This window comes from Pelophylax lessonae, assembly GCF_965119305.1.
Source record: "Pelophylax lessonae genome assembly, chromosome: 8".
NCBI lineage: Eukaryota > Metazoa > Chordata > Amphibia > Anura > Ranidae > Pelophylax > Pelophylax lessonae.
The window spans coordinates 148,209,783-148,222,194 of NC_138775.1; the positions used below are offsets into that span (position 1 = coordinate 148,209,783).

Genomic DNA, 12,412 nt, shown 5'->3' on the forward strand with positions numbered 1-12,412 from the left:
TTTGTAATATTTGCTGCTGGGATTTTTGCAACCCAGCCACAGTAGGCCAACTGAAGCAGGAACTTTGATCAGACTTCAAGTTAAGTTCCATGCTAAATGCTGTCCCAGTATTCAACAAATTGTCCTACTTGTCAACAAAAAATAATCCTAATGGAAAAAGGAATTTTGAGGAGGTATGCCAGAGCTCCAGTGTTACAGAGTAACTGTGCAAACTGAACCACCTTGAAGGTAGACACCATCACGCCCAGCACCCGCATGCAAGCCCGGAGGGATGACCATCAGCTGGACAACAGAAGCTGAATTGCCTCCTGCAATTTTTGGAGTTTCTCCAGAGGAAGCAACACTGGCTGAGGCCAAATCCACCCAGAGAGTCCCGTTTTGTGGACAGAACCTGAGCAGACTTCTGAAGGTTCTGAATCCAACTAAACTCCCTCAGAGATTGCAGAGCAATCTCCAAGGTGTCCATAAGAGCAGTCAGAAACTCTGCTCACAGAAGAAGATCATCCAGGTACCCCATCCGGGTACCCCAGTACCACGATCCCCCACTGACGAAAGAATGCTAGCACCGGGGCCAACCCTTGTGAAGGCCAGAGGAGCGAATGCAAGACCAAAGGTAAGCACCACAAACTGATAATGCTGGTGGAAGGAAGGTAACTGGCACATATTGGAATGTGAAGGTAGGCGTCCTTGATGCCGATAGAAACGAGAAAATCCCCCAGATGTTGGGACGCCACTACAGTCCGAATGGACTCGATTTCGAAACTTCTGTACCTGCACCAGCAGTTTAGCACCTTGAGGTCCAGCATTGGACATAACCTTGCCTTCCTTCCAGGAAACTGTAAACAGGTTTGAGTAAAACCCATGAAAAAATTCCGAAGCCAGAACCGGGACAATCTCCCCATGAAGTAACAAGTCTTGCACTGCCCCAAAGTGACTCTGTAAGCGATCTTGGGACAAGTGCAGGTTGGAAGGGAAGAACCTTTCCAGAGGAAAAGACTGAAACTCGATCTTGTAGCTGGACAGAATGACTTTGTGGACCCACTTAACCTGTACTAGAGAGGTCCACGGATCCTTAAATTACCAAAGACATCCCCCCCACTCCAGATACTCATTCTTTTGATTTACTTTCAATTTCTAAGGCCTACTTATGTCATGTTAACTTACTGTCTGCAAACAGATATGATGTGGTGTGTTTTCTGTACTTTGTCTGCTTCTGAAACTCCTCCTCTCATTCCCTCACTGTAGTTCAGAAGGTAGGCTCTGTGAAATGTGTGACACTGCAGTGCAAACTCACGGGGCATAGTGAATATGTGTCACAGAATTCAGGGAAGTAAATGTGTGTGTGTGTGTGTGTGGGGGGGGGGGGCTTAAAAAAATAAATAAATAAGTTATCAAACTTCAAATTTTGGAGTAATAGGAGTAGGTTAGAAACCATTTAAATTGCAATGTGGAAATAAATATATGATTTTAACTTTTGACCTTAGGTATACTTTACATTGGAAATAAACTAATTGACTTAACTGTTTCCTAATATACGTTGAAGGCATGCTGTGAATGATAACACAGTTGCTTGTTCTCTCAACCTAACTGTCAAGGCATCAAATGGATGGTGTCCTAACTGATCATATATGCAGCACCATGGCAACTGCAGATTAAACAGAGGGTAAGATGGTAGCTTTTTTGAATGTAAAGTATAGGAGAGTTTAATTCTGCTTTAGGCTGGGTTCATATATATACGAATTTGATGCGTTTTGAAGTGCATCTAATTCGTATGACATGTGAACTGGCAGCCTTCTCTTAAAAGCCAGTTCACATATCTGCGGGCCGGCCACGATGCATTTTTTAAAAGAGTCCTGTGTCTTTTTCAATCTTGTTCAGGTGCAATTTCAAGTAAAAATTTGCACCTGAATGGGTGAACAAAACAGCACAAGACTCCTTTTGAAAACCGTAGCTGGGCATTTTTGAACTAAGGCTTAGGGATTACTTCCTTTGCCTCAAAGAAGTATTGCAATCCTTTCACAATATATGCATAAAACAAGGAAGAGGGGAAAAATAATTTTTATACTATAGGAAATGAAAGTATGTGCCTGTGTTTGGCCAATCTACAGCACTACCTGAAGCTTAACATCAGAATCTAAAGTTTCCATGCATTGTAATGTAACACAAGTGCTCAAAAGTAGTAGGCAAAATATGTACATACCATTCCTGTAACGAGAATCCTAGAAAAACCTTTGTAACCTAATAAAAAGAGAAAAGACACTGTAGCGTTTTTATAATTCTTTTAACAGAAACAGAAAGGCCTCATGCACACTGGATAATTTTACAGCTGCTCCTAGGGGTGTTTGGTGTTTTTTTCCCCCTGCCTATAAACTCCCCTGCATGTTATCTTATGTGTCCATGCACACATAGGCTTTTAGCAGCATTTAGCGCAGGAGAGTTTAGAGGCAGGAAAAAACCCACTGCCATGCGTCCAGGAACAGCAGAGTTTGGGCATAAAAAACGCTTGAAGCTACTAAAAGCTGCTAAACGCGCCTAAACGTTAGGAGTGTTTAGGGCTTGAGAATTAAATTATTTCAATGGCCAGAACAAATCATTTAATCTGGCCAATGAACTGAACACCCAAGAGCTTGATGCCTGTAAAAACTTCTAAAACCTTGTAAAAGCTTTGGACACGTTTACAAGCATCAGACATTTTTCTGCAAAAACGCCGCTGGCTTGTAGAAGAATTAAAATAAAGTCCTGTGTACATGAGGCCTTACAATTACCGTTGCTGCATGTTCCTCTTTTTGCAATATAGGTACCTTACAGCAATGGAAAACAAAACAGATTTTTTTTTTGCACAGTTGCAAGTTGCCAAGAGCAGTCAATTTAGGTACAGAAGCTGTAATCCAGCAGATAAGGCAAAGACCTGTCATATCCTGTCATAAATGATAAGGCCACTGCATTTCTTCAGGAGTTATTACCTTTTAACACTTAAAAAGCCTGCACCCATTTCAAATACATAATTAAAATAGGTAAAACCACTGTATAAAAAATGTAGTCACACTGGCATCACTACAGTGCACTTGTAATGTCCACATAGGGGAGATGAAAGGGAGAAGCTGGTGTTGAGTACAAGCAGGCTTTGTGGTCAGCAGTGCTGCTGAACCGTGACAGAGAATCCTCTTTTCCCTGCAATGTGGAGCTGTCAAGCATTACAGGAATGATGGCACACACCTGCTCCTCCAGAGAGTTCCAGGCCAGAAAATGCTGAGTGCATAAGTTCTATAAGTAATAGGATCAACCTCATTTATTTAAATAAAGTTGTTTTTCTTAGTTTTATTTGGGTCATTTCACATGCGCGTTCCGCCCGGTGGACTACGCTTTGCTCAGCGGGGGGACTGATCTGTTCATCCATGCTGAGCAGGCGCATGAGAGGACAGTCTCCCCTCAATATGCAGAGATGGACCTGTCAGAGCCCCGCTTTCCTCTATGGGGAGATTGGATGAAAAACGGTTCACCTGTCTGTTTTCATCTGATCCGCCAGACGGATGGAAAATAGGGTTACCACCCATATAGATTTCACGGACAGGATCGGATAGTAGGGGGTGTCAGCTGACATGTCACCGCTAACATCTGCTGCCCCATAGAGATTAATAGAGCATCCAATCAGACGGTGGGCGGCGGCTTCAGCACTGGGAACATGTTACATGTTGTACCCTAAAATCGGGTGGTTCCCAAAGGTGAACTTATCCTTTAAAAGGTTTCAGGAGAGCACCTCAGGAGTCACAACCTAACTAATAGCGTAGAGCTGTTAGATGCAACTGTTTTTTCAACAAAGTAAATCTAATAGCTGAGGAGATAACCTGTACTTTTTACTACAAGCTACATCCTTTATTGTCTTGTAAAACCAACATTTTGTAGAGAAGTTTGTAGGAAAACTTTAAAAAATAAACATGCCATGTGCAATGCAGAATGATATATACTACTTTAACAAATAGGAACAGGGTTATGAAAAACCTCAGCTTCCACACCGCCCATACTTATGGACCAGAGCATTTTTTTCCATACAAGCTATTGTACTTTGATACAAAAGTAGTATAAAATAGTTGGCTGCCACAGCCTGTTTATTTTTGTGCCCCTGGTATGTTCCTCTGTATGTTCTTCCTTCTGCGTGATGGTAGTACAATTTTTAGCTGGACATTTCCTGCTTCACACTATTGTACAGTGAGCAACAATTTTATGGGAGTTTGGCATTTTGGTTTTCTGATTTTTGGATATTTTACCTATGTACCTGAATAATTACCAACAAATACTTCATTGTGGTTTTATTTATTTTGCTCATGTGGTGAGCCTTTTTTGATACAGCGCTGTGCTTCCCTACTGTTATCTGGAGGCTTAAAGAAGCGTTGTCTTTTGTTGAAATCGGTGATGTGAGAAGGAGCAAGAAGCCTGGCTTTATGATTTTAGTGGGCAGTGCTGTATTGCTTACAGCAGGGGTGTCCAAACTATGGCCCTCCAGCTGTTCAGAAACTACAATTCCCATCATGCCTAGTTATGGCTGTGAATGTCAGAGATTTACAATGCCTCATGGGAATTGTAGTTCCTGAACAGCTAGAGGGCCATAGTTTGGACACCCCTGGCTTACAGCATATATTGACTGAGTTTGCAATTCACTAGACAGTACAGTGTACACACATTAGAGGATTCAATTACTGATTGGACATGGTGATGGATACACATCTACTTTTTCCCTATGAACTCTTGTGGCACAATATAGTCAAGTAGACAAGTAGATAAGTTAGGTAGATATTTGATGAAAGGTTATTGTCTACCTTTTCAACTGTAACTTGATCATGACAACTTTTTTCACACGTTGGTTATATGATTATTTTTTTGTGGAGCTGCACATTTCCCTTTTTACATAGTTACATAGTTTGTGAGGTTGAAAAAAGACATCAGTCCATCCAGTTCAACCTATGATGTGCGTGTGTGTTTGCTGTTAACCGTACATTGTATACCCCTCTATGTTGTGGTCTTTAAGGTGCCCATCTAATAGTCTTTCGAAACTATCGACCCCCCCCCCCCCCCCGCTGACACCACTGCCTGTGTAAGAGAATTCCATATCCTTACTGCTCTGACAGTGAAGAACTTACGTAGTTTAAGGTTAAACCGTTTTTCCTCTAGTTTTAGTGAGTGACCACGTGTCTTATTGTATTCCCTTTCTCTGAAAAGTTTGTTCCTTATGCTAGGGTTGCCAGTACAGTATTTGTACATTGATATCATATCCCCCCTCAATCGTCTCTTCTCCAGAGAGAATAAGTTCAGTGCTTGTAGTCTTTCCTCATAGTCGATGCCCTCCATTCCCCTAATTATTTTTGTTGCCCTTCTCTGGACTTTCTCCAGTTCCAGCATATCCTTCCTGAGGACCGGTGCCCAGAACTGGACAGCATACTCCAGATGTGGCCGGACCAGAGTCTTGTAGAGTGGTTTTGCTATACAGTTAGTTTTACTTTCCACTACATAGACGAGGCTTATCTAAGTCCTTGTTGTCTTACACTTCAAAAAACTGGAAAACATCCCTTGCATTGAATTGTACTTATTTATTTCAAATTACGCTGGATTCAACTTGTTACTGAACAGTTAAGCTGCCCGTGAATTAATCAAAGTCAGCAAGTGGCCATACTGTCCTTACAGACTTGGTCTAGAAGTTATGTCATTCCATATATTGGCATTTGAATCAGAACACAAGACATTCCTCTGGTTAGATTGTCTTAAAAATTATTTTGTTTTGTATGCAATTTTAAGACAAACAAAATATGAGTAAAACATTTCATGTTTAATCAGTATTGATTTACAAGGATAAAAACACACTTCTGCAATTTGCCTTTTTACAATCACTCTAAAATTACATTTTGTCACAAATCATTGCAAAGTTATTTACAAAATGAATAAAACCTTTTTTGTAATTTTTATAAAAAAAAAAAAAAATACACATCAATGGAAACAAAAAAGCGGAAAGGAGAGGGAGAGGTACTTTAAATGGGGAAAATTAGGATTACCTAATGGTTAACAATTGTTACATAAACAAATGAAAAAAAAAAACATTTAACTTGTGTGGTTGCTTAGGCTGACATTGCCATGCTCAGTTTAAATTGTCCAGGTTTCTGACCTGATTTCTTTAAAGAGGTATGAAACCCAAAAGGAAAAATGGAATACATTTCAGTTTACCAATCTCCCCTGCATGTTAGCCTATTTATCCATGGACACAGACTCTTAGCAGCATTTTTAGAGGCAGGAATAAAACCCAGTGCCAGTGTGTCTAGGAGCTGCGGAGTTTTGGCAGGAAAAAATGCCTGAGGCTTGTTAACGCGCGTTAATGCATTTTGATGCTTGTTAACTCAAGGCGCGTTTAGCGCTTGAGCATTAAAGTGATAGTATTTTTTTTTTCCATTGAGTGCGGGTCACACTCTCCTGTCATGCGGATTGGATGCAGGGAAACCCACATCCAATTCGCATGTGTGTGAGCCCGACCTTAGTCAGCAGTATTGTCAATCTGGAGGGAGGGGAGTGTTAGGCTGGTCATACATTATACACATCTCTTGTACAATTTTCCTTTAGATTTACCAAAACCATATAAATGGGGTCAAATCTAAACACTTTCTATTTGTATGCAATTAGGTGAGTGCAAAGGAAATTGAATAGGAAAATTGTATATTGTTTAGCCAGCATTATATGTACTATCAGATTTAAAAAATACTCTAACACATCAAAGCCGAACTCCAGCTAACACAGCAAATAATTTTTTTCTTTTGGGATAAAGGTTTCATATAAATAAATAAAAGCTGATCATTGTAAGCACCCCTGTCACTGTTAAATGGCTTGTCTAATTCCTGTTACAGATACATCTGGAAGAGAGCTTGTGCTTTTGAAAAACAACAGACTTACTGACGGGATCATCTGATGAAAATAGAAGAAAGCCTAAAAAAAGAAAACTAATGAAGCCATCACATCTAAGTAGTAGCAAGCTGCAATATAGTAAATGTTTGCTTTTGGGTTTAACACTGCTTTAAAATAATAACATTCGTACTATTTTTCTACTTACTTTGTTAAATGTAAATGGAACCTCTTTTTGCTCTCCAGGCATTAGTGAAGAAATTTGAAATGTTGTTGTACCCAAAGTTTCGTCCATCACATAATTAGCATCCATTAGGGTTATCTACAAGACAAGGGGCACTTATTTATATATAAAAACAAACACACACATTACTGTAGTGTTACCCTTAGTAACCAATTCAACTTAAAAACTGAAATAAAAAAAAATAAAAAATGTGAAGCATCATGTCACCCGCTCCCTAGTTCCTGTACATTTACAGAAAGTCACATGCGATCTGAAGTGTTTGCGTATTACTATTCATTCATTTTACATAGTGATGTTCCTAGAGTCCAATAGTCTTTTTACAATAAAGACACTTAAGCCTCGTACACACGCAACGATTGTTGGCCGTGAATTTTCGGCCAACGTCCGATCGGCCGATTGTCGGCTTGTTAGTATGATGCTTCCGACAACAGACTGCGACTTTTCGGCCGAAAAAAATCTGGTGTGAATGCTATAAAATTTTTGTTGGCCGTCAACAGAACGGCCGATTGTTCGTCAGTCAGTACAGATTTCGGCAGACAAAAATCAGATGAGCAAGACTGGGCATGCTCAGAGAAGAAAAAACACACACACATGACAACACTTCTGAAGTTGGTTGTTGTTGGCCGAAAACATTTGTGTGCAGTCTAGAGCACATTTCAACCAACACAACAACACTGGACAAAAGACGGCCGATCGGTCGGTCAACAATCGTTGCGTGTGTACGAGGCTTTAATTTTGCTCTAGTTCACACAAGTGCGGCTTTGAAATTGCGCTACTTCAGCGTGATTTCAAAGCAGCTGATCAGTACAATTTCATGTGCCGCTTGCTGGCTTCAGTGTGACTTAATTTACACAGATGTCAATGCAAGTCGCACATAAAATTGCACAGAAATAGTGCAGGAACCTTTTTCAAACTTGCTGCAACATGAGCTGCAGTGATTTGAACGGTTCCATTGCTGGCAATGGGGGTGCAACTTGTCATGCTGTTTGAAACTGTCAAATTGCATGACAAATCTCACTGGTGAACCAGGGCTTAAGAACCATGTAAAGAAAAATGAAGTTCTGTAACACACAACAAACCAGACATTAACTCCAAACAATTTGTTGATAATAGTAAATAAAAGCTACCTGATGACATACTACCCAATCGTTACACAATATGAAATTGGTTAAAGTATGATCCAATCCCAGTGGACACCAGTTTTTGGGGAAACGTGGCACGCGTCGGGTGGAGGGCTGTACTGTCACGCTGCTCAGTCCACACTGCAGGCGGCCGAGCAATGAATACAATAATCTGTCTGTTTAGCAAAGTTTTCATCATCTAAATGTAAGTGCAACCGTTTAGGTTTTAAATAAATGTTTAAAAGGTAATGCACTATCGGCTGCTCGGTTTCCTATTTTCATTCCATCTGGATTTCCTGGTGTTATTGCGGAGAGTTTGTGGCTGATGCTGGAAGCTACTGGCAGATCCCGGTGTGGTGTAAGAGTGGCGTTTTTGTCCTGCAGTTCTGAGCGATACTTGCTGTATTGATGAACATCCCACAGCTTGGCTATCAAAGCTATGTTTCTATGAGCCCATTGATACTCTGTATCTGGTAAGCACCCACCTTATTGTGTGCACACAGGGGATCTGCATGCAGCACTCAAGGGGTTAAATAAGTGAACCACCTTTACCCTGATTGCAGTCTGAAATCTTATGGCCTTGCCAGAAGATTTCACATTCTAAAGCCTCGTACACACGCAACGAATTTCCGCCGACCGGTCGTCCATCTTTTGTCCAGAGCGGTGTCTGTTGGTTGGAATGTGCTCTAGGCTGCACACAAATTTTCCCGCACGACAGAATTCTACTTCAGAAGTGATGTCATGTGTTGGATTGCTTTCTTTGTGTTCTTTCATCTCTGAGCATGTCTAATCTTGCTCATAAGATTTTTCCCCATCGAAATCTGTACTAATGAGATGAAAATCGGACGTGTTTTGATCGGTCGACAAAAATTTTATAGCCTGCACACCAGGATTTTTTCGGCCGAAAAGTCGGAGTCGGTTGTCGGAAGCATCATACTAACAAGCCGAAAATCGGCAGATCAGTCGTCGGACGAAAATTCCGGCCGAATTTCCACTCATGTGTACGGGCCTTAAGGCCCCTTTCACACATGCTGTCCGTTTGTCTGTTTTTCATCCATCCGTTGACGGATGAAAAACAGACATCAATGCATCTCTATGTAAAAACGGATGACAATGGATGATCATCCATTAAAATCCGTTTTCATCCACTTCTGTCAATGTCCGTTTTTTGGAACGCATGAATGTCCTATTTTTCATCCATCAAAAAAACGGATTGGATGAAAAACGGATGTAAACGGACAAATGGTCTGTTTTTCATCTGTTTTTGCATTGGTAGTGGTTGTAAAAAAAAAACGGATGAAAAATGGATGAAAAATGGATGAAGAATGGATGAAGAATGGACGAAAAATGGATAAAAAACAGATGAAAAACTGATACATTTGGGCGTGACTGAACTGATGAACTGAACGAACCGTATGTGTGAAAGGGGCCTAAGGCTTCTTTCACATGGTCCGCCTCCATAGGCGGACACGTGCTGCTCAGCAGGGGATTGATACACAGATCCCCTGCTGAGCAGGCAGGTGACAGCTCCCTCTCTGCTCTGTGTGCGGAGAGGGAGGTGTCAGAGCCCCGCTGCTCTCTATGGGGAATCGGATGAGAACGGGCCGCCTGTCTGCTCTCATCTGATCCCATCCGATTCGATCCCCTGGACGGATGGAAAAACTGAATTTTTGTAAAATCTTACCGTAAAATTCCTTTCTCTGAGTCCTCCGACAGTCGCCGCCCCTTCATAATCTTCACCAATGGGTAATTGACCTTTGCTCCGCAGGAGTAGCTAGGCAACAAGATTTGTTAATATCAAAGCTTTTAGCATATCACACCCCTAGGGGGCGGTCCCCTCAGTCAATACCTCCCTGCTTCCAGCATTCTCAACTCAGTTTGGTAGCATAGCAGTAGAGTACATAAACAAACCCCAAAAGAGGGGCGGGGGTGGCCACTGTCGGAGGACTCAGAGAAAGGAATTTTACGGTAAGATTTTACAAAAATTCAGTTTTCTCTTACGTCCTCCGACAGTCGCCGCCCTTTCATAATCTTCACCAATGGGACATCCCAGAGCAGTGTAGACATGAGGGGTGGGAAAAAAAACGCAGAAGCGCATAAAGCAACGCAGTACCTACATCAGAGAAAGGAACCTTACCAAGGTAAGAGAACCAACCTGGCAACAGGAAAACGTGCTCAACAGGAGCAACAACCCAGGAAGAACAAGTAACCCAGGGGTAAAAACACCCCAACAGCCAAGGGCCCAAACAAGGGACCCTAAGGCACTGCCGCACTAAGAACTTTACGGCCAAAGGAAGCATCTGCCGATGCCTGAACATCCACTTTGTAAAATTTGGAGAAGGTGTGAACGGACGACCAAGTCGCCGCCTTACACACCTGGGCCACAGAAGCCTGATTACGAAAGGCCCAAGACGTACTCAGAGATCTGGTAGAGTGCGCCTTCACAGGGAAAGGAGGAACCTTCCCCTTCAAAGCATAGGCTTGCACAATCGTCTGATCCATTTGGCGATGGTAGCAGCCGACCCCGCCATGCCCTTCCGAGGTCCCTCTGGAAGAACGAATAGGGAATCCGACTTGCGAAAGGACTTAGTCGATGACAGGTAAACCCTGATCGCCCGAACAACATCCAAGGCATGCAAAGCCACCTCCTTCGGATGCATAGGCTTCGCGCAAAGCGAAGGCAAGACAATGTCCTCATTCAGGTGAAACTCCGAGATCCTTTTCGGAAGAAAAGATGGGTTAGGTCGCAAGACCACCTTATCCTTGTGAATCACCAGGTAGGGAGAGCTGCAGGACAAAGCCGCCAGCTCCGACACCCTGCGAGCCGAAGTGATCGCCACCAAAAAGGCAACCTTCTTGGACAACAGAGACAACGAGATCTCCCTGATCTTTTCAAAGGGAGCCTGTTGTAACACGGACAGAACCAAGTTCAAGTCCCATGGAGGCAAAGGTTCCCTCCTAGGAGGGGCCAAATGTCGCACCCCCTAAACAAAGGTGCTAACCAATGAATTAGACGCCACAGGGCGTTGAAAAAGAACGGCCAGCGCAGAAATCTGACCCTTAATTGTGGCCAGCGCCAAACGCTGGTCCACTCCAGTTTGGAGGAAAGCCAACACTCTCGACACCGAGTATGAGCGAGGGGAATACCCCCTGGACTCACACCAGGCAAAGTACGCTTTCCAAGTACGGTAGTAAATTTTTCCCGAAGAGGCTTTTCTAGCCTTGATCAAAGTGGGAATGACCTCAGAGGAGAGACCCCTATCCTTCAGGACCTGGCTTTCAACAGCCAGGCCGTTAAAGCCAGCGACTGTAAAACAGGATGGAATATCGGCCCTTGAGACAGAAGGTCTTCCCGAAGCGGCAGGCGCCACGGAGCGTCGACTGCCAGATTTACGAGGTCTGCGTACCAAGACCGGCGAGGCCAGTCCGGTGCCACCAGAATCACCGCGTGCGGTTCCGAGGCCAATCTGCGAAGCAGCCTGGACAGCAGCTGAATCGGTGGAAAGGCATACATCAGAGGATACTGATGCCAGGGCGCCACTAACGCGTCTGAGGCGTCTGCCTGAGGATCGCGAGTTCTTGCCACGAACCTTTCCACCTTGTTGTTCAGACAAGACGCGAACAGGTCCACATCCAGAAGACCCCACTTCGCGCACAACTTCTGGAAGACATCCGGGTGAAGGGACCACTCCCCCTGGTCCAGGGTCTGGCGACTCAGATAGTTCGCCTGCCAGTTCTCCACCCCCGGAATGTGCACAGCCGTTATCGCTGGGACGTGCGTCTCAGCCCACGACAGAATGCCGTTTACTTCCCGAGCAGCACGGCCACTCCTGGTGCCCCCGGTCGATGTAGGCCACCGCTGTGGCATTGTCCGTCTGAACCCGAACCGGACGGCCCTGAAGCCGTTCCGACCAATGTAGAAGGCAAAGTTTTATCGCTCGCAATTCCAGAATGTTGATCGGAAGGGAGGATTCCTCCTCCGACCAAGTTCCCTGGGCGGACAGAACGCCCAGAACACCACCCCAGCCTGACAGGCTGGCATCCGTGGTGATCACCGTCCATGACAAAGGACGAAAGGACTTGCCCCCCGACACCACCGGGGACTGGAGCCACCACAAAAGGCCCCTTCGGGTGTGGCGGCTCAACGAAAGCTGCCGATCCAGAGATTGCG

General features: G+C 43.7%; 1 protein-coding gene across 2 annotated transcripts in view; it reads right to left on the reverse strand.

Moving 5' to 3' along the window:
- The window catches only part of PLA2G4A (phospholipase A2 group IVA), a 201,629-nt gene that overhangs the window by 86,214 nt on the left and 103,003 nt on the right, over positions 1-12,412 (reverse strand). For both annotated transcript variants that reach the window (XM_082264962.1, XM_082264963.1), the window contains exons 6-7: positions 7,085-7,198; positions 2,201-2,238 (exon numbers count right to left, since the gene is read on the reverse strand). In XM_082264962.1, the coding sequence (XP_082121088.1) occupies positions 2,201-2,238; positions 7,085-7,198 (152 nt within the window). The remainder of the gene's footprint in view (positions 1-2,200; positions 2,239-7,084; positions 7,199-12,412) is intronic.